General features: G+C 31.3%; 1 protein-coding gene across 1 annotated transcript in view; it reads right to left on the reverse strand.

Moving 5' to 3' along the window:
* The window catches only part of LOC115882532 (tyrosine-protein phosphatase 99A), a 291693-nt gene that overhangs the window by 16188 nt on the left and 250717 nt on the right, over positions 1–24788 (reverse strand). The window contains exon 7 of the mRNA XM_030900649.1: positions 16433–16547. Within this exon, the coding sequence (XP_030756509.1) occupies positions 16433–16547 (115 nt within the window). The remainder of the gene's footprint in view (positions 1–16432; positions 16548–24788) is intronic.

The following is a 24788-nucleotide window of genomic DNA, read 5'->3' on the forward strand; positions in this document are numbered from 1 at the left end:
AAATAGCAGTTCAGTTAAAATTAAAATGATTATTTTAATTTTGATCTAATAGTAAGGATCTATAATTGACTATATGTACACAAAAAGGGAAAATACATTTATATTTATATATACATTAAGTTTTACATGTTTGGTGTAGAATTACTAGTTTATCTTCTAAGAATTCTAAAATATCCTATGAGCGGTTAAGCGTATTGCTGACAATGTAAACTATAGTTTTCCTGACAGTACCAAGTACTTTCATTCTCTTCTGTTTAAAAAAAACTTTAAATTTTATATCTACCTACTCTTTTATGTATTTTTTTATATATGTTTATATACAATATGATATATCGAAAAAAGGGCGTCAGCGATGGCTATGAAATGAAGATCGCTGTCATTTTATGTAAATTTATATGGGAACTGTCATCAATCGTCATTTCCAAGTTAACTGGACGCCGTTTTTTTGAATCATACGGTACCATATAGTGACATTAATACTCCAAATAAATACATACAAATGATTTATTACTTCATGTATAACTGTAGGGTAGATAATAAGCCTTTACGATTTACGATAGAGAGAAACTCAAAGAAGGAATCCATCATCAGGATGACAACTTGAAATTAGCTTTACTGAGAGTTATGAGACAAAAGAAATGTCATTAGAAGTTTATATTCCCGAAAATAATTCAGTTATCGTAATAGAAAAGTACAAAGAACTTGTATGAGAACTGTCTACTGCGTTTTCTGGGCAAGAAAACTTAATTGTGCGAGATACAATAATATTAGATTTTGTTCTATTGCTACACTATAATATCCTAATCGTTGTATATGTTTTCAATCGTATTAGTATTTTAAAAGACAGTTTTGTTAAATCTGTGTATATTCAGATTCGCAAATATCAAAATTCGCAAGATTTTCCTGATGAAAATAAGTTCTTTCGACTTCTCACAGAGCGCATGCAATCCAATGATCTTTATGTTTTAATTCAAATAAGTAGATAAAGAAAAAAAATAATACGAAATATATCTATGCATGTATATATTTTCTTTCACTATTTATTGCACTGAGTGCTTTTTCTGGTTTTATCTTCTATGAAAACCTTTAAATAAAACAAAATACAATTAAAAATAAAAGATTTTGTAGAAAATCAAAAAATTATAATAAACATTTTTTAGAACCAAATAGGCCTGATTAGTCTTGATGTCATAATGTGTAAAACATTACTGAGCCTTATGATTTGCCTACTCTATTTAATCATTCTATTTTTATTCTAAAAATAATTGACATAAATCAATATTCACTTAGCAGTTATCTAATTATTAAACAATAATAAAAGGCAGTTTATGTAAGGAAAGTGATCTAACATCATACACGAATTATAACCAAAAATTAACTTGTGGTTTTCTAACTATATTATTTAAAAATATGAAGAGCACTTTCTCTATCCCAATTTACAGTAACAAATAAAATAAATATTTAATTATTAATTTAATGAATATGTCCATATTATAAAGAAATAACATATAGGGTGTTTCAAAAAACACGTGCCATCTCGCGTGGGGAGATTCCTCACGTTTGTTTCGCAGCTACAGGGTATTAAAATCTTAATAATCCTTCGATTTATTATAATTTTCTTCCAAGTACCTTTAGTGATTCGAAAAAAAAATAATTTTGAAATAAAAAAATGAATTTGAATTTTTGAGGGTAAAAGTTACTATAATATTATTTTTATTATCATAGGGTAAAAGTTACTATAAGTGCTAACATAGGACGTGCATATATGATTTTTTCTTAATAACCCAAATACTGACTTTCTTTTTTAGCTTTATATAAGGACTTATAAAATCTGCCTATGTATACGATTTGTTATTAGGCCGAAATCGATCATCTTTTTGTTGGAAAAACAGAGGCAAAAAGAAAATTTGATGGGTTGCTTTTTTAGCCTTTTACGCGTTAACTTTGAAAAATAAGAAAAGTTTTGAATGAAAAAATGGGCTCAGAGTGACAGTTTTTGTTTTATCCCTGAAGATTATTTAATTTAAAGTTTTCCTCATGTTCGAACGAGTCTCCAAAAATATATCTTATTTAATATGTGCAACATTAAATATTAATGTTGTAATATTTCTTCGTCATCTTTATTATATTCTATTTTATTGTTAGCAAATTAAATTAACTCACAAGATTTGGAATAAAATTTCTGACAAAAAAGTATGTTATGTACATATATGTAGTTTTACTTATAAGGAGGTATTGTATATTTTCTCTTGTAAGAGTTTATACTTGGATAACGTTAAAAAATGGAAATACTTATTGATTTTTTAAATAAATACTGAAACACAACGGCAATAAATATATTATCGAAAAGGAAACGTCTACATGCGCTTGAAATGAAGTAAATTATACGATTTATTCACCCTCGGTTTATATTTTGCAAAGCGGAAGAGCCACAAAATTATTTTTAAAATTCACAAAAGCCCACAATACCTCCATACATTTATCTAAAGCAAGCTGGCATATCAAAGTGGTTAAAAAGAGACTTTAATATGTGACTTCGGATACTAATAAGTGGTCTAAAATGTATAAAAAATCACATAAAAAGGTGTGGGTTCTGGACGTAAATATCTCTCGCGGTTATATCGAACATTAATTAACAAATAGTATAGTACCAACCTTAAAATATTTAGTTTCAAAGGGTTTATCCTCCAACATTGTTGAAATAAAGAAAGAAGTAAATTGATAAATTGCATATACAAGACATTATCTGACATTTATACTTGATGTATTTTTAATACTCTCTTAAAAATTCAAAGAAAAATTTACATAGCTGTAAAAAATAATTGTAAAATAAACATACCATTCATTTTTGTTTACATCGTGTAAATAATGTAATATAACATGATATATATCTGTACAGTTAGTCATTAGCAAGCTTGTTCCTTTTAAAATTTAAGTTTGTTTTACTTAAAAAAAACTTAGGGGCTTTATATTTTCAACGTTCAAGTATTTTTCTTCTGCTTTTCAATAAATTTTAATAGTTGCCTCAAGAAATGTACATTTTTATGTGTTCATATCGCATTTTTGGATAACGATGTCCTGAAATATCTTATTTTTGTTTTATTTAATTTCAAATTTTTGAATATCCATTTTTAAATAAGACAAAGAAGTTTTTAACACGTTTAATTTGATTTGTCCTTAAAATTTTAACGATAGTCTTGTTAATTATGTCTCTCTGCGTATGTTTTCACTTTTCAAAACCCAAAAAAATATGTGTATATTTAAATAAAAAGGCACAAGAAGGAAGTATTCAACCGAAACACTTTAATTGGATGTTTATTTTGTCTTGCTTTTTTGGAAAGTCAATAAAAAATACTTGAAAAATAAGGTTGATTGACCAATTTTTAATGGATATATGATGGCTCTTTTTATATCGTTAATGTGATTACAGTTGGGGGTTGGAACCTTTGGTGTTATACAGCAAAATAAAACACTAAATCACCACAATACACCAAAACACTCTTACTTTTACACTGGACGCGCGTTTCGCTAACCATGTTTGCTAACCACTCAGTGGGCACCGAGTGGGCGTGGCAAGGTCTAGCCAACCGAGTCAGAGCCCACCGAGCGTAACAGTAAGATTTCCGCCACTAGAGTAGTAGGAACAAAGAACTTGAAGGAATTGGACCTTTGTCTCTGTTCATACTATCTTTACATTTATTAATTCTGATGCTTTCATATACATCTAATTGCCTGGAATTTGAGACTTGTTTAATTAACTTTAAATTATTAAGATCTATACAATGTTCTTTATCAACAATATATTCAGCAACGCAAGATTTATCCGGTCTACCATATCTTATCTGAGCTAAATGTTCTTTAAATCTAGTTAATATTGATCTTCTAGTTTGCCCAACATATTTCTGATTACAATCTTTACAAGAAATTTCATAAACACCCGATCTTTCCAGTAGAGGTGTTTTGTCCTTTGGATTACCTAATAATAAATTACAACAATTATTTAAAATTAATTAAACAAACAAGTCTCAAATTACAGACAATTAGATGCATATGAAAACATCAGAATTAATAAATGTAAAGATAGTATGAACAGAGACAACGGTCCAATTCCTTCAAGTTCTTTGTTCCTACTACTCTAGTGGCGGAAATCTAACTGTTACGCTCAGTGGGCTCTGACTCGGTTGGCTAGATCTTGCCATGCCCACTCGGTGCCCACTGAGCGAGTATATAAACGCTCTAATTGTAGATTGTAGTATAGTTTTAATCATCTGCTGATGATGCTAACATGGTTGAAACGTGCGCCCAGTGTAAAAGTAAAAGTGTTTTGGTGTATTGTGGTCATTTAGTGTTTTATTTTGCTATCGTTAATGTGTCTATGGACGTTAACAAATTTCAAATTATTAAATAAGATCTATTTGTATAATAATCATTAAACAGAGCAATTATTTACCGACTAAAATTATTTAGGCAATAATTATAAAAGGAAGATAGTGAAATATCTCTATACCTAAATTTACGTATGTTGTACGTCAGATCAAGGTTATACGAACAACTAGAAAGGGAAGTAAATCCATTAGAATTACAGTAGTGGAGGAAATGATGTTCGCAGCTTCTAATGCCTATTTAGAAATATTAAGCCTGTAATGGAAAATTCCTCTAATAAATAATATATGCATACATTAACTGGCAGTTGAGTTATATATCATGTGTTTCAACTAACATGATAACAATAACAAACCAGGTTTATTATACAGGGTGAGTGCTAAACAAGTGCAAATATATTTAGGGGTAGTATATTTTGACAACAGAAAACACGATTATGAGATTTTTTTCAAGGAAAAAAGAGTCCATTTCACTAGTCCGAAAAAGTAGCAAAATGAGCGTTCGGCATGGTATTTTTACACAAGTGAAGAAGGAAATTAAAGATAAAGGATTTTACTATATCCGTATTGTAGCACATTTTTAGACAACTTCTTTATTTGTAAGATTTTGATGGTCAAACATCAACAAAATATTCTTTATGTTTGGACTAAATTTACTCGAAAATAAAGACAAAATTTAATATTCCGTTACAATACGGAAATAGATTGAAGTTTTGTGATTACAGTGATATATAATTTATATGGTTTTGTAACAAATTGATCGCTATTTTATGGCAAATGCTGAAGCTCTGCAAACCTTAATCACGCCTTAATCAAAGCACGTGTGTTTGGAATTTTGGGTGTGGCTTAACACGACAGGATCGGGCTAAGCCTTAGGCAGATTTCTGGAATATAATGTATATTTCCCATATATATATCTCCTTCGGCCACACACCCGCTTTACCAGACCCCTGAGAGCAACTCGAACAGTACAGCGTAATAGACTCTTAAAGAACACAATTTCTTGATAATATGGCAACATAGGTACTAGATTATATTTATAAAAAAGAAAATCCAGAAAAGAACCAGTGGCTCCCAAAATTTTAACAATAAATCTTTTTTTTTGGGAAATTTTCAAAGTGAAATATCTCGGTTACTTTGGATTTATTTGAAAAACGGTAGAGAGAAGAAGTATGTTTGTTTTATCGAGATCTACCAGCCCTGAAAATATGTGCATTTATTTAAGACCCACCCTGTGTAGCTTTCTAAAAACGATTAAGCGTTAATAATATTACACTAAGTTCTTGTATTTTTTTTCCTTGAATTTTACTTTCTTAACTCATTTTCAAATTTTGTATAGTTTTTGAGATTTCTTATATTTAGATGTTTTAGTTTTTCATATATTATTTAGCTGAGTTACGGCGCGCACTTTATAGAAAAGGCAAATCCTTTTACCTCAAAAAGCGAAAGTAGAAAAGAAATATATAAAGTAATGTGAGAAACAAGAATGATTGTTGGGCTTACCCTTTTCATCGATTAATGTCCAAACCCGAAGTGATAGAGATTTGTCAATAATAATTAATTCCTTACCATATGGAGGCTGTTTTATTTAAATATGGATTTTGATGAAATAATTTGTTCTTTGTATTATATTAAGGATTACAGAAACCCATTTTCTATGATTACTTAAGGAACACTTTGTTTCATAAATTTCATCTAGTTACAGTAACGTATATTATAATATATTATTAATTTTGTTGATACACGTACAAAAAATGTATCATGATATTTTATCGATTGAAATATGAAGAGGATTATAATACTATTATTTTTATTTTATATCAGGCCTTATAGACAAGTTCAATATTATATATAAATATTTGTACCAGAAATATATGTGAGGACTAAATATAAATAGAGCCTATGTTTATCTTATAGAGTACGTACAATTTTGGAGGGAGAAGACTATATCAGCACACAATAAAAAATGATTCTTATTTATTTATATCACCGAACATACTTATAGAAATTTACTTATGTACCTATTTACTAACATATATGTATTTGTATCCTTACTGTGTGTATTGATGGTTTTCTATGTCTTTATTATACGATAAATAAATTTGAATAACAAGTATTTAAAAATAGGAAGAACCATAAAATGCTCCTCGTAAAACTGCATTTCCCTGCAGGATTCTAATTGAATTCCTGTTATTTTATCGTACTATAAATACAGTGCCGCTTATAAAGCAGGCTTTTATCATGAATGGAAGAAATAGTGTGTAAGTTGTTCAGTGCTAAAATAAAGGTCCGAGCTAGACGTAAAATGTTTTATCGGAAAACGGCTTTAAATAAAGGTGAGTCGGCTTTAACACATCTTTTTACATCGGCGGTAAAATCCCACAACTAAAACACGGAAAAGCCTACGGACAATCCCCAAACGACCGGCTACGAATGTGTCGGAGACACGATTATTCAGTTCAAGTCCCTAATCCAGTCTCAAAGGAGAGCAGACCAAGTCTGTCCTTTCCAGGATTGTTATTATTTGGCTCTGTTTACTTCATTTCAGTTCATATGTGGCCCGATTGTGCAGCTGGACTGCTCTAAACGTCCAGAGCGTTAGCTTGCTCGAAAGCTGTCCCGCAACATTTCAATGCAGTTCGCAACTGTCACCTCTCTGGTTAACTTTTGTTCGGTTAGATTTGGGCCTTCTAAATTTCTATTAGTGACTTTAATGACATGGATTCTTTGGCACAACGAAATTATGAATAACTTTTTCCTCTGATTTCTTTTATTTATCATATAATTTTTGAAATTATAACAAATTTGCATTTACGAATTCTAGATATGCCAATGTGACAATGATTAGAATGGTCATTGACGGAATCAGTACTGGGATAATTATCAGCTCAGGAGCTTGGAACACTCTCAAAAAGAATCTTCGCTGGAAGGCGAATGTACAACTTTGAGAAACACCTCAATGTAGTATTGAGCAATAAAAATAATTGAAAGGAACGCTTGCTCAGAGAAGATATCATAACATGGTATACTGATGCTTCTAAAACCAAAGCTGAAATAGGGATAGGAGTATTTGGGCCGAAAACTAAATACTCCGACCAATGGGCACCTACCACAGCATCTGTCAGGCAGAAATCTATGCTATCGAAAGATGCGTACAACTTAATTTTAAATTGGAACTCTTGGAAACCAGAAATAACTATTTTATTCGATAGTCAAGCAGCGTTAAAAGCGATCAACTTAATAATCATAAGTTCAAGTTGGTCAAAGAATGCACCAAGAAGCTGAACGAATGAGGCAAAGAAAATAAAGTCCTCCTACACTGGATGGATGCAAGCTTACGAAGGGATAGAAGGCAGCGAAAAAGTAAATGATCTAGCTAGAAAATGAGCGACCGGAACTTCTGACAGAACTGTTCTGCTTCACAAGTGGAAACCTACTTAAACCGGAACTCAAGAACCTGGAAGATTCAATCCTTAACCTGGAATGGGAATCTTCCAACAGCTTAAGACACTCGAAGAACTTCTCAGGACTTATGACCGAGAAAAATCAAAGATTTTCTTTGATTTAAGTAAGAACAATCCTCGGATAGTCACGGGGTTTTTAACAGGACACTGTCTTCTCAATGAGCACCTCAGTAGAAGGAAGGTAAGAAACTACGGAATGCTGATAAAAGCCAGTAAGACTGTATGATGAATTATAGCTAAAAAAAGGGGACACAATACTGCTTCCATACATTACCAAAATTCAACCATCGTGAATAAACTAATATTTAATGCGCAGAAAAAAATCACGATATTCATTTCCTCTAAACTTTCATATCGGATATGCAGTTCATAGAACATTCGGAAATGCAAAACTAGAGCAATAAAGTTCAATATTTTTTCCATTGCTAAACTAATATTAATATTACATACACATTGGTAAAGCAGTTAATAATTTAAAGTTCATTTTAACAATTTGTCCTATCAAGCAAAGCCTAAGGTCAAAAATGTATGATTTGATAATAAATCGAGTAAGAAAGTGTAATAATATACCTACAGTATAGTTGAATGAAAATATATTTAATATAAATTCAGCTAGTTAATTTTCCAGTCAGATTTTTATTATTTACTAAGAACAAGTTGCATAAATTATATTTATTTATTCGTGGAATTTATTAATGGAACGTTAATATAAATTGTTCCATTTTGATATATACATAATGTAAAATATATTCGAACCACCACTAACTAACAGTTGTGGATAATCTCTATCTTGTGCTATAAACATATACATTATAAATGGAGATATTAAGAAAATACATGAATCCATTAGAACGCCGCTGATTCGCTTCCAAGGTCCAGAAATACATTGAGATTTGCTTTTAGGATAAAACAAACCTTTTTGTCGGGTGAAAAGCATGTCCTTGGACCATTCAATTAGGATTCAGAGCCACTTCCCGTTGAAATCGCTTGGATAAATGACTTATATAAATTCTAACACGTTTGCCTATTAAAAAGTTGCGTTGTAGGTTTTTTCCCTTCTACTTAAGTTGATTAGGTGTTTCCGGTCATCCGTTTTAGCAAAAGAAATATTGGCGCTTTTAAAACAAGCCCCGGCAAAGTTCTTGTTATGATGGTTACGTGAGAATTTTGACAATGCACGTCGATTAAAATTTCTAGTTTAGAAACACCGCCACTATGGATCTCGTCTGTGCTATAAATCCTTGAATCCATCGATATATAATCTATTACATAGTGTAAGCATGTTCATAATTTTCCTGATGATTTAATGGTTCCGGTAGAAAAAAGTTTCATAAAGGGATTTTACAAGCAGTTTATCTTGTCTATAAATCCTAAAATATGTTTATTGCTTAATAAAATCTTTTATTTTTTACCTCATATGATGGTTCAATTCGATATTAAGCAACACAATAAATAAACATGAAAATAATCGTGTAATTTGGTGGTATTAATAATGATTCTACCGCACTTAAGTCCTTATCGATTATATGAACATAAATTACATTGTAACTAAATAACATTTTAATTAATGAATAAATTAATCGTATCTGTAACAATACAATTTACATTCTGTTAAACTTATTTTATGTGTTCGCTGAACTGCGATAAAAGAATAAAATATATGGAATTTTATAATCTCTAAGCCGATATAAATCTCTGTTAGCTATACCAAACATACAGCGATTCAACTTTTATTTCAAGAGCGTAAATTCATTCGATACGTTAGCCAATTCTACCAGGCCATTTATTTGAATGTCCCGACCAATAATAACACATCTTTCTAGGCAGTTAATCAAACATCGAGTTTTCAGAATGTAGTAAAGGGTAATAAATGGTAGTAACATTGACACCATTACGTTCTTACGAAGCCTGCTCAGAGTTTTACCTGATTAATGATTGTAATGTTTTACTCGACTAAACTGCGCAGTAAATTCTATTTGTTTTAACCCTTTTAATCTGTCGTGTCCTTAAAACAGAACTTAAAGTAATAATATGTATTAAAACGTGAGTTTCAAATATTCACAGCCATTTATATCGAATTACTTATAATATTAATAAATAATAAGTAAAAGAGATAAGAGCTTGCGTGTTTTCTACTGCGCATATACGTACTTCCTTCGCACTCAGAACATTGACATTAAGCATTTAATGGTAGTAGAATGTAGAATGGTATGGGGAGGAGGGTTAATAACCGCGACCTTATAGATCTTTTAATTTTTTGAGTTGTAACTATCACACAGTCTCAGGGCTTTTACAGAAGTCAGTATCTGAGACCGCTTTATAGACGTTGCTCTAGTTTTGTGTACCAAGCAACTGCTCCATAGGCAATCATGGCCCTTACTAGTAAACTAATAATTACAACATAAAGTCACTTAACTATGATTTTAAATTATTACTGCTAAGTCATGAATAATCATATAGCTAAAAATATATTAAAAGAAGAAAATATATAATATATGTAAATACAGTATATCGATTCGAACTTCTAATATTTATATAATTATTAATTTATATTCTGCTTTTCTTTCGATTTTCCTGCAAACGGATTTAATTATTATGATTTAACAATATATAAATTAACATATTGACGAGATGTTAGCAAAAACATCAGTGTACAATTACGTTTGAAAAGTTGAAATTATATTGTCTAAATGAATTAAATTTTAAATTAATTATAAATGAGATCAATTTATGTTTAACATAAAACGGGCCCGTTTGGAATATTAATTTTTCTCTAGATTTAATCGAATTTATAAATCGTTGAAATTAGGTAAACATGGTTTATAAACATTAATATAGTCCATTATTTCCAAATTATAAATTAACGATCTATTTAACAAAATTGTATTTCAGTTTTTTGTACTCATGTTTCTATTTAATCATTATATCAATAGTAAATATTTATGTTCTTTATAAATAAAACAGGCAGAAAATTGTTAGAAATACAAATATCAACTTGTTATCGATCAAAAGCTCTTTTTTTTTCTTTGATGCGCATATATCCTCATAGATATTGGGAGATATATGTGTATTAAATAGGTATGGCTATGTAAGCATAAACATCAACGTTCAACGTTCTCACTTCAAAGCGAATGGCCAAAAGATAATCAGTTGTCATTGAATAAGCTGTGATAAAACTAAAACTTGGTTTTTGATAAAATATCTCAAATATATTTTAGATTGGGCTTTACTTTGTTAAAACATTTTGGACCACTTTCTTGACATATATCTGTAAAACTAAAATTAATGTTGTCTTATTTTTATTTGACTTGAAAAAATCCAAGGATATTAATAAAAGGTATTCTTTTGTTGTTAGTAAACATAAATTACATTATAAAAAAGTCTATATTTATTACTAAATAAACCAATAGTTTTGAGGTATTAATAGGAAAAACAAACTGTTTACTTATTTATATATAAAACTTAACATTTTCCTGTTATAAATAGCACTTTAATGGGATATTTAATGTGTCAATATATCAAATAACGCTAAATATCGAATATTATCAATGATATAACAATATTTCAATGAGAATAATTCTGTCTAATTATACTACAATCGAAATCCCCTAAATCTATATTTTGAAAATACAATTTTGACCAATTTGTCGCGAAATGGAAATGTTTGCGTATTTTCGATATGAGATATATTAATAGTCATGATATTATTCTGATAATTAAGGAGATCATTTTTGTTACCGATCCATTGTATCCTATTAAATATATATTTTAATGTGTGGCAGTGTATGATACTAAAATAACGACGCATATTTTATTTAAAATATTAAACCCTTGCTAGCAGATATTTTGCCCTCCGATTCTGTCAATTTTGTTTAAATATGATCAACGGCCTTGATATATATTTCAAAACAAGCTCAGAATAATATAATGCGAGTAATAATATAATAATGAAAGTAAAACTATAGAGATTTGGAATTTTTCTTCCCAAGTTCCTAAAATATATCCGGCCTGATAATAAATTATTAAATGTACGTTACCTTGTTAAACATTTAAAAGAATTTATTTACATGTTCAAAGCTGATAAAGGCAAAAATAATTTAATAATAAATAATAGATTAATTATTCTGGATTTTCTCAGTCTCTATTTTTGGCAAGTATTATATATTAGGACGATATGTATCCATTAGTACCTATAACATTTTTAAAGAACATAAAATTGCATTTGTTCGATAGGAGCTCTTAAGAAGCGGACTTTCACGACAAAACCAAAAAGTACAGGGTGAGCCAAATTGAACAGATTTAAAGGCATAAAGTCTTTTTTCTAAAGGAGATTAAGTATTATATTTTTTTTAAATTAATCATTAAAGAGTTATCAACAGAAAAAATTATGTTTTTATATAGGACACCCTGTACATTTTTAATTCATTGAAAAGAACTTCAAATTTGCACGATTCCTTTTCGAAACAGTAGTGTTTTTTAAAATTCCCCCCCTTTGACTCGAACAAAACATAAAGTCTGCTATATTTTTTAAAAGGAAATTTTAAGATCTCTTTTCGGCGGGTGTCCCATATAAAAAAATCACTTTTTCTGTTGATAACTCTTAAATCATTAAATTTAAATAAATTATACTCAAACCATTAAATTCTACGTAAAAAGGTGCTTTAGAAATGTTCTTATAAAAACACGAAATTTTCCATTGAAATGAAAAAAAAAATTGAAAAACGCCCCTATCATCCAAACGGTAGCATATTTGGATGTTAATGTTCTTGATAAAAAATGAGTAGACGCCGATATTAGGTCTTCTTTAGAAAAGGGTGTTTCCCTTTAAAAGTGCTCAATTTGGCCCACCCTGTACAATGGACCAAAAGTACTACATACATACAATTACACGTGACCTAGCCAACAGTTATTGAAAAGTGGTGGATACTACTCTTATTTCTTGGTATACTTATACCAAGAAATAAGAGCCGAACTCATACTAAAAATTGAATTCGAGACGAAGACCAACTTTTGAAGAATCAGTTTGTTTCATTTTCTAAATAAGTCCTAACGCAGTTTTAGCAAATGATGTAAAACTCAACTGTTACAATGTTACAACTCACTAATTCAAAATTCATAGGATTTCGTTCCAATATCGTAAGCATTTCGTATGCCTAGGTAATAAAAAGAACTCTATTGGTACATCTAATTGGATTTACATTCGACACTTTTATCTACTCGGTTCTTCTTTATCGCTAATTTAAATGTACTTTTTAAAAGGATTGCAATTTTCTCCCAGCTTGTTCAAACAAGTATTTACAAAGAAAGCGCTCTTTCCCCTTTTTTATTCCTTATACTATAAATTAACCAGCATTGCGAGTTGTGTAAAAACTAAAGAAATTAAGGTGTAACAAGCCCACGTCTTGCCTATAAAGTAGCTGTTTCCCTTCTAAATACAACACAACACGGTTGGAGCGAATGAAACATAAAACTCCACTAAAGGATAATGACCTAATTCCAGAAGGATTTCACTCAAGATTTAGCGGTGGAAATGTGTCCGCTTCTAGAACCCACAAAACCGAAGTAAGATCTTAATTATAACGCTATAAAGCAAAAACTCAACACTATTCTAGGGAAGTCAAAGATTAAGGAAACTTCTTGTCCATTAGAAAAAATCTACATTTCAAATCCAGTTAATTCTTCTCTGCTACTAGACTAAATAAAATGTATAACTCAGCTAGTTTCAAGCATTGAATTCTTTTTCTTATAAACATTTAAGAATAAAGGGAATGTATTTTCTAGGTTGTATTCATTTCATAAAATAAGCATTGCTAGGAGGTGAGCCGGTAGTAGAAATAGTAGTATTTATTATTCAACCAGTTTTAAGGAAATGTAATATACTTTATTATTCTAAGGTACATATACGTATATATTTCTAAACTATTTTATTTTTATGATAGGCAAATAAAGAAATATCAATATTTCAATACACAAAAGGATAGAATGTAGATTTATTTTTTACTTTAAGGTCTCGACTTCTTTTAAGTCAATTTTGCGGAATCACCTGTTAAGAGTTTTAAAATAAAACAGTCAAGCCATAAATAATCTTCTTTAGTAGATTAAATTAAAATGTTACATAGAAAGTTTTTAAATGCAAGGGCAAAACTCTCGAATATTTTCTCGTTCTACTAGATACCATGTTTTACATTATCCTTCTAAATTAAATAAGTAATTATGCAGTACCATTTTTCTAAAGACGAAATGCAGTTACAAGATACCTTAAATACATACTGCATCTCTGTATCTTACATCTAAGCAATTATGTAAATAGTTCGGCATAAATCTTATTTATTAATAAATATGGAAATTTCAAAGCCTCAAATGTTAGACTACCTATATGTATACATAATATCCTTACAATAAGGTTGTGGAGAAATGAAATTTTCGATGTTGAAGTTAAAATTAGGTTAGAAATTGCTAGGTAACCAGACATCTCTTGAATTTCTTCAAGATATATTATTTGTATCAAACTTAATTAATTCAAGTCTAACTTAAAAACAAATAAAAGATTTACTAAGAATTTGGAGAATAAAATTAGAGATAGAAGAAGAGCAGAATCGAGTTTATCCTTAATTCTGAATAACGCCCCTTTCCAGGACTCGCTTTTTTCTTTGTGTTTTTAATTTTTATTGTATTACTAACATATTTTGTCTTCCCCTAGGAGATCGAGACCTTGCCGTTGATGGGGAAGCTCCCAATCGGGGACCAGGGGGAATCCCCTCTGGCACTTTTGCTGGGTTTAAGAAGCATGTCGCTGTCATACCAAGTACCCTATACTGTCTGTGGCCATGTCTTACTGGCAGGGGGTGTGACTACCTAGCAACACTGAGAACATTAACAGTGCAAGTTCCACTACACTACAGGATAGGCAGCTAATACTTGCGCGATACCAGCCTCCCACTAGTTTCCACCTCCTCTAGTAAGGGTCGGGAGCCTACCTCTAGACCCAATAACCTACACAAGCTACTGTTTCCTCTACCCGGCCTGGGTCAACCAGGTGGACTACCAGGTACCCGCTGAGAGTAGATCTCAGCGGAGCAAATGTACGGAGATACCTCCGACTTCTCCATGAAGGATTTGGTCTCGAGGAAGCAAAAGTAAAAACATTTCTCGAAAAAGGAAAGAGTAAAGGAATCAAGAAACAGCCTGGTGCATCTTCAGCATATCTTGGTCCAGAGCCAGTACTGGGAATACCCAAATGTATGCCCGTAGTGTATTAAAACTCTGGATCAGGGAAAAGCAGAATGTCCACTGGAGAAACAGACAGGGGCACAAGCACAGCAAGGCTTTTATCCAAGGACCTTGCTCTAAAACCGCAAAAGAACTGCTAATGCTTAGCAGGAATAAATTGCGGATTACAACAGGCCTCTTGACAGGACATATAGCTGTCAAGTGTTACCTGAACAAGCTCAACCTGTATCAAGGAAGTCTTTGCTGCAGACTCTGCGATAAAGATCCTGAAACAGCAGAGCACATAATATGTCACTGCGAGGCTCTGGATCGCATCTTTTTATTTGGGAAAGCTAGGCCAGAACCGGAGGAACTATGCACCCGTCCTATCAAGGACCTGCATAAGTTAGTGCAGGGCACAGGGATAGGAGAATGGGTGCAGATATAGAAAGGGGACAAACACAATAGGCCTCACAGGTCGCAGTGTTTCCGGCAGAGGACGGCCCCTTATTGTGAAAAAAAAATCTTCAGCAAAGTGCAAGAGAGGGAGCGAGAACCTCTCGCTTCTGCTTCGGCAAGGAGAGAAAAAGCCAGGATGGAAAGCCGTCCAATGTAAGGACATCGAATAGGCCAGTCATCAATTAGAGGGAGGGGGGCCATGGTCAGGTCCTCACAATAGGAATTGCGCTCAAATCTAAGGAGGCAATAGAGAAAGAGGGATATATCCTCTATTATAGATTCGGGACAACACCGGTATCAGTACTAAGGAGAAACCAAGTTGAGGAGGTGGAGAATATGGAGACAGATCCTCCAGCTTCCACCTCACAGGTACTTCAGATGGAGACAAGCTTCTCGATTTTGAAGGGCACGGTGAGCCAAACCCCAAACGTGGAAGAGTGTATACCCTCGGAGAAAGAATACCTGTTGTCAGAGGATGATGGAAAATACCCTGTATGTCTGATGAGTCATAACTCAAGAAAGGGGACGCAATAGATCTTTAATGTTGCGATGATTAACCCTCTTCTCACTCATTCTACATTCTACAACATATTTTGTGTTGTTTTAAGTTTGTACTTAAATTTATTTTTATTTCTTTTAGAATAATATTTACTACGGCATTTAAAAAATACGATATTTATAAATGTTTTATTAACAAAATGTTACTAAAGCGGCAAGTAAAAAAGATTTACCTAGTTTGTATTTATAGAAGTATACATTTGGGTACATTAGAAACCCTCGGAAAACAAGGCTAGTGTTTGAGGGGCGCTTTGTTAATGCACCTTTATCCCGTAAAGGTCTAGCAATTTCCTACCTTATACATAGTTGGGGACATAGCTGACATAAGGACAGGGAATATCAACTAATTGTAATACTTACGCCCTTCGTCTGTAATTATTAGTAATGTAGTATTTGGACCGTATCCCTCGGGGTTGAATACGCTCAGGCCGACGTGGTATTCGGTGTGAGGCAGCAGGTTTGCGATTATGTGTTTCTGTAACAAAATTAACAGAATCGATCTTAAAAGAGGCCACAGGCAAGTCGCTCGTTATATCATTACTACTCTTGTTGTTCTCTCAAATAGAATTGCTTTATCGCTAGGAGAATATTTTACATCAATTAGTTTATTAGCAATCTGGAAGTAATCTCTATTAATATAATTATTTTTGTACTTTTTATGGTACAAGGTGTCCTACTAAGGATAGCTCTCGGCTATATCTCGGAACGTATTAGCCGTAGACCTGCGGAAAAAATACTTTCCGAAAGCTATTCTTAGTAGGACACCTTGTACTTTGAGACCCTTACTTGTTTTGCACTGAAAGAATCCGAATATCTATTTATTAGAGTAACTAATTTCCAACTTTTTAATTTAGATATAGTATTTTGTTAATTTTTTCTCTCTTTTTTTTCTTGTCTTTGAGTATTTTATTTATTTATTTTATATTTTTACATTGATTTTTATATCATTTATATATTTATATATTTTCAAATACCTACAGGGCTGTGCGACACAAAAACATTTACTGATTTTGTTTATCGGTTTTTCTTATAGATGTTTCTTTTTTATTTAATGTGTATATTAAGTTTTAAAAAAGGTAAATAAACTATTTGAACTGGAATTATTAAAATATATACCAAAGTAGCAAAAACTAAAGTAATGTACAACGAACTAGTAGACAGAAAAGACATTCTAATAAATAACACAAAACTGGAAATAATAGAATACATATATTTGGGAAACCAACCGAAGAATTAAGTTAGCATGGAGTACTTATGGAAGAAATTCAATCATATTCAAATCTGGAATGCCATTTTATCTAAAGATGAAAACATTTGACCAATATGTACACTTAAAACATATATAACTGGACACTTAAAACGGACATTACAGGGAAACTGTAGGTCGCACAACGTACGATGGAACGAAATATCCTGGGAATAACCAAGAATGACCGTAAAATAATAATGTGGATACGACAAAAGACCCAGGAAATAGACGTCATCCACAGAATCAAATCCCTCAAGCGGCAATGGGCAGGACACCTGGCAAGAAGGACGGACAACAAATGGACCACAAAAATTACAACATGGTACCCATGAAAAATTAAGAGACCTAGAGGAAGACCAAACCTGAGATGGGACCATGATATTAGGAAATTAGCAAAGATAACTTGGGCCAGCATAGCCAACAATAGACAACAATGACAGTATCTAAATATGCATGAGGGGCTACACTATAATTGAATAAGCTGAGAATGATAATGATGATGATACAAAAGTGAAGTATTGTATTGTATAATACTTTTATATTTGATTCTAAAAAATGTTTATTACTGATACCTATTTAAAAGTATGTAATTTATGCAAAAAGTAATTTACAGAATTAGAAAATAACTTATGAGTTACAAAAAAAAAATTGATGTTATTCAGTTTGATATATCTTTTTATTTCGTTGTGTGAAATAAGAAGCCAGAAATACTTATTCCACTGAGTAAAGAAAAAAACTCTTTGTGTATAAAAAACCTTGTAATATATTAATACGGCGACTTGTTTCATGTCATTCGTATTTTGTCTTATTTATTTTTAATTTTCGTATTCTATTTTAGTATGTTTCATTATATATTATTCATAGATATACTCTATTATATTACTTTAGTATCTGTTCGATTTCAATTACACATTCTTCACATATTGTTTTAAAAATAACATAATTGATAGAGAAATTCCATTTTCCAGACTGATTTATTGGTTCCCTCGCTTTTTATTGAATAATCCAATCTTACATTAATAATATATTTCTTATTTTATGCTTAACTTTTTTTTATGAATTTTTATTATGGATTTTTAAATGCAATTATTGTAGGATAAGCAGAACAACTTCCATGTATAATTGCGGTATATAATATTTAATTTAAAATTGATACTTTTACTGTTTTATATTCAAAAATACGTTGAAAACTCATTTATAAAGCATCTATTAAACCAACGCTACATATTCAATTCTATGAATTGATTGATTAACAGAGAATCTGTAATTATCAATTAACATTAATACTATTATAATAATGATGTGTTTTATTTAGATTAAACGCAAATACAATGCTAATGTACATTAACGTATTATCCTAGCTATTTATTGATGAATTTTATCAATCCCAGCCATATATTTTACCAAAGTAAATATTTTTAGGTGTATAGAACGAATTTGGCAAATTGGAGTGATTCGTAGAATAGCTCGAACCACTAAAACAAACACAATCAGTCAGGTAATTCTAATTAGAATACACAAAAGCAAAGAACACATTTATACATTAATTTAAATAAAAATTGAACACCGAATGCTGCTACCGTCTGGTATAAATTTCCGTTTCCCAAAAGGGCTTGCCACTAATTATACCCTAGAATCTTAATTAGCCTCTTTGGGGGATGTCTGAACATGATTTTGAGACGATTTGCCCAAATAAAATTATGTTTCTGCATTTTGAATGTCACTTCTTTTATTCTCTTCCTTTTTGCATTTAATCCTTATGTGAAAACTTCAAATCAATCAATTCTGTATCATTTTAACGACCGGGACGTTTAAAAAGTAAACATTAATTATAAATTATGATTTTACAACTTTATTGGTTTAATGCCAGCTACTTAAAAGAAAGAATTTAATGTAGAACTTTCCGCCAAATATATTTAAGCGAGTGAAATGGCATCTGTTAATAAGTGCTTGGCTTTTATGCTTAAGAAGTACTTCTTCCAGATTGAGTCGAGGGCCAGTAATAAAGTTATACGTTTAAAAAGAACATTTTCCAATCCTGTAATATTACCGTTATATGGCAAATACCATTAACCAACCAATAATTCTTTAGTTACAAAGTTACAATTTTGAAGCCATTTGCCAATGTATTATCGTAAATGTTAAAGTTTTATATTTAAATTTATTACCCTAGAGCTTTAAACAGTTAACGTTCGCTTACAGGCAATTCCGTAATAAAAAATATATAGCTTCATTTATAACAGAATATATAACTGTTGTCTCTGTCGTCTCGCCATAATCGTTCTTGTAATTATCCTTAAATCCCACAGTGCCACATCTTCATGCCATATGTTTAAAACATGTAAAAATATCAGTTTACTCAATGCTAAAACATAATATATATTACAATTTTAAAATGGGTTTCTGTCCTACAAAATATCTGTTCGAAATACTAAATTCGTTAAAATGAAACCTTTTCTCTCTAAAAAGAAACTAACTTGATGTTATTCTAAAGACACAGTCCTCAGAATGAATCCATGCGTTATTGATTTAACATAACAATATCTGCACTGGAGAGAACCAAAGTTTAAATGCAAAATGTTAATGTATTTATAAGCGAAATTTAGGATTTTACATTAAGGAGATAGCTATGTTAAAATTAATTAAATTTTCACGAATTAGGTAAACAAGGTAAAGTTTTAATAATTTTCACACTTTCTGTAGATAGTTTTATATAACAAATTTTGTACTACTTGAATAATAATTGTTTCAAAACTAATTTCAATTTCTATCTAGCGTTCGCTTTTGAAAGTAGGTATAGTACGAGTTAGTCAACAGATTCTTATAATGACTATTTTATAATAATAATAATAGTTCCCGTATATAGCATACAAGGAAGATAATGTGGCTAGCACTACGCTTCAACCGCCTATTATTACCTCAGGATTGTGAATCCCAAGTACTCATTTAAGGCTGAGTCGACTTAGGTACCCAAACATGCCGGGTGTAGGATGACTATTTTATACGAATTGTAAAAAATAGATAATAAAATAAATAAATGTAAATGCAGTATGAACATGATAATGTTCCTATTCCTTAGAGCGTCCGCACACGGGTCGTCTGGCTTTCGAAGCGGAAGCGTCTCGAACTCCGAGCGAATCTCCCTTCACTCTACCTTCGTAGGTAAATAATAGTATCAATCACTTCGACTCCGCGTCGACCGCCAAACGACCCGTTCGTGGACCTACTATTACATACGTAGGAAGTAGAGTAGAGGGAGATTCGTTCCAAATTCGAGACGCTTCCGCTTCGAGTTCGAGACGACCCGTGCGCGCCCGCTTTTAGAGTTACATAAATCTGATGAATAACTTTCAATGTACATAATGATCCCAGAAAATAGAATTAAAAATAAAGTGTTCTGGTGTTAGTATGCCTTGTTACGAAAACAGGAAATAAGTAGCTTAGCGGTAAGACTTAAGAATCGGTATGAAAATCCGTCAAACCTGTATGCTTTATCTAATTTGCTTGAATGATCTCATTCTATTAAATAACGGTTTAGAACCCTAAAATTTTAATGATCATAAACGGCAAATCCCTATACCGTTTGGTGGTAATAATGAGACCTCGCCGTTTCGCAGTTTAATGTTAGCTTTAGACTTGATCATAGTTTAGTTAAACCCTACTCTAAATTCGCGTACAATATACAATGTTAAATTATTTTACTAGAAAATGTTGCACAAAATAATTCTGAAGTAATTTACATGTAAATTATTGAGCCTCTATCTCGTAAACTGCAGCATTTTATCGGAAATACCTAAAAAAGAGAGGACAGTTTAATTCAGCCAGTGACACTTTTTTCTTTATTTTTTTGTGTTTAAAATATGTAGGACGTTTAAAATCATTTTCGATGGCTGTCTATAAATATTGCGATTAAAGAGACTAGTACATCGAATTATTTTGGTCGAATTTGCTTCTATTGGTAAAATTATTTTGGCATTTATACTGGAAATGCAAAAATGTAACATTCAATTTTCAACCGATATCTCAATAAACTTTTATTTTACCTTCAATTTTGTTGTACATGTATTCTATATTAAAAATATTTCATTTTACAAATAAAATTACAAATAAATCTTTCCCAATAGATAATTAATAATCAAACTAAATATTAATTGATGCTGATATTTGGCAGTACAAGCACGTTGAAAAATTTAAACTCGTACATAATCTATACATCATTTATAGTTTCTGCTTGAATCACAACACAACAATCAATACAGGGTGGGCCACTGAAAACTTACAATGGCTATAATTTTTAAACCAAAAAAGATATCAAACAAATAAAAAATACCGTTTCTATAACATCGAGGGGGAATACATATGACGTATTTGAAAATCTTGACTCACTTGAAAATCTTAAATGGCAACACCCCACTTGTGGCGTCTTTTTGGAAAGCTCATAAAAAATGCTAAATGATGATCATAAAGTTTTTAGGGTGAAATTGAAAAACTACCCTTACACGAACAATTAGGTGGACATTAATGAAAAAGGTGATTTTTTCAGCATAAGTTACAAATTGGGACCCAGCTAAATGACGCAAATGAGGTATTTTTCAAACCACCCCAACCCACCCCTAGGTGGCACTCCCTCACTTCTAATCTCAAGACAGCGATACCCCAGCGATACCCCACTTGTAACACTTCTTTGGAAAGCTAATTGAAATTGCTAAACGATGGTCATACAGACTTCAACTTAATTACTGGTTAGTGACAAGAAATGTAGGTGTGACAATTTAAAAGAAATTTAAAATGATAATTTATTTTAATAATTGCTCAAAATGACAGCCGTTTTGTTCCATACAAAAATACAAACGATTTTCAAATTCTTCTCTCACTTTTTGGAAAGTATCTCTCGGAATATTTCGACATGCTTCAGTTCTCCTCTGCCGCAATTCTTGCAACGAACCAGGTTTTGTCTTGTAGACTATAGATTTAGTGTAACCTCACAAGGAAAAGTCTAAAGGAGTGAGATCAGGTGACCTTGGCGACCACTCGATTAGACCCCTTCTGCCAATCCATTGCCTTGGATAATATTTATCCGACCGCCGCCTTATGACAATAGAATAATACGAAGGGAATTGCTGAAAGTGTATGAGGTCTTCATTAAGAGTTATAATAAATTTCTTTGGACCAGCTTTTTTTTCTCGCAATGGTTCATGGATACAAAAATAATTCATTCTATTGATTTTGACACGTTTTGACATTTTTGTTTTATTTTTAGGCTCTATTTTTTTCGTTCTTTTTTATGACAGTCGTTCAGCATTTTTATACGCTTTTCAAAGAGGTGTCACAAGTGGGGTATCGCTATCTTAAGGTTAGAAGTGAGGGGGTGGCACCTAGGGGTGGATCGGGGTAGTTTGAAAAAAAACTCATTTAGCTGGGTCCCAATTTGTCAATGTGTAAAAATCACTTTTCTCATTAATGTCCACCTAATTTTTCGTGTAAGGGGTAGTTTTTCAATTTCACCCTAAAACTTTATATCATCGTTTAACATTTTTCATGGGCTTTCCAAAAAGGCGCCACAAGTGGGGTGTTGCCATTTAAGATTTTCAAGTGAGTAGTGGTGCCGCCTTAGGGGTAGGTCGGGGTGGTTCAAAAAATACGTCATATGTATTCCCCCTCGATATTATAGAAACGGTATTTTTTATTTTTTATATCTTTTTTGGTTTAGAAATTATAGCCATTGTAAGTTTTCAGTGGCCCATCCTGTATATGGTACAAAGCAACTTCTATAGAGTTTAGGTTTATATCATAAAGAAAACTTTACTTTTATTTTGTAACATCAAAATCAACAAAATACTTTACATGGATCGACTTCTGCTGAGAATCACTTTTTCTGTTTGATAACTATTTTTATTAGTTGAAAAACAATTACATCCTTTGTTCAACACAATGTCAACTAAAAATAACAGCTAAGCCATTAAATATAATTGTAAAAACAGATATTCTGAAAGTTTAAAATTGGCTCATCGCTTTTTATTGGGCAGTTCGTTTTATTTTATATACAGCCGTTACTATAAAAAGCTACAACAGTACCAAACTGGGGCGATATTTTATTTATCTTAATCTTTCCAGGTATGATACACATTTTGTTGTACATATGTTGTTTAATAATATAGCGTAGAAATAATATATATCATAACTGTAGTTTGCTATATATTACACAACAAAATTTTCCTTATATTTTTAATAATTTCCGAAGATAAATATCAAATAATACTTATCTATTAAGGTAGCAGCGCATTTCTATTATCGAATGAAACATTTATGTCGCCGTTGCAGAAATTGAATCGAATAGATTTTTTGATTATAGTGTTGTATGCATCGTATGTTGGGAAGCGTTACATATGCAGTTTACATTAATATATAAACAATTACCCTAGGGAATCATTGGACCAATCTCAACATATTGACCACGCAAACAATACGAATAATTTGCCTATTTTGCAGACTTCGTTCTATTTAGAGTGCCGATAATGACGCTAGTCTAACACCAATATTGAATATTTTTAATTCCACATTTTAACAGAAAGTCTAATTAAATAAAATAAATGGCATAAAAAATGCTATTTAGGAGCTATACTATTTCAAATGTATCGATAAGATGTATGTTGAAATATTATTCTTGGTTTATATTTCATAGGAATTATGCTAATTTAAAAATATTCCGTTGATATACCGTATATATTTTTTACTCGCTTTATTGGTATATCCTGTGTAGGCCCGCATCTTTGAATAGGGTTACTTTTTCTCGCGTACAATAGGTAATATATCACTACTTCTTTAAAGGCTAAAAAGTGTTGTTTATTTTCCATATATTTCAAAATGATCGTCTTTGTTTTGAAATAAATAATGGATGTACGAAAATCCAAACCAGGTTTTTGATTTCGTGGCATAATAATTTATTTGCTTTGCTTACCTTTTGCTCCGTAGAAATAATAGGTATATATCGTTCCAGAAGCTTATACATATTATCTTTTTCAGTAAACATGTTGAAGATAAACATATTTTTTTATTATGCCATACTATCTTAATATAAAAAAAATAAGAATAAAACTTGAGGCTTTCGAAACATTTACCACAACCAATTTTATTTATTGGAAAGTATCAATTAGGGTTTCCGGAACCGGACCTGTTTTTCGAAACCCGGGAATTTAGGTAGTATCACAAAACTATGCCTCTAAGGAACCGGGTTTTTGCTTTTTTCGGTACCTTCGGTACTAGTGAATATTTGTTCAATGATTGTGCGATGATTTTTAAACGTAAAACCGATAAAAAAAATAAGTTTTAAATTAAAATAATATCAAATTATTAAGTAATCAGTTATAAGAATCCGTACAAAGCGAAGAAAAAAACGAGAAAAAAAACATAGTAATTTAAAATTTACATAAAACAACATTAACCAACTTAACCCTAAATTTGATTTGC

Source organism: Sitophilus oryzae, unplaced genomic scaffold (genome assembly GCF_002938485.1).
Source record: "Sitophilus oryzae breed Bouriz unplaced genomic scaffold, Soryzae_2.0 scaffold_177_pilon_pilon, whole genome shotgun sequence".
Taxonomy (NCBI): Eukaryota; Metazoa; Arthropoda; class Insecta; order Coleoptera; family Curculionidae; genus Sitophilus; species Sitophilus oryzae.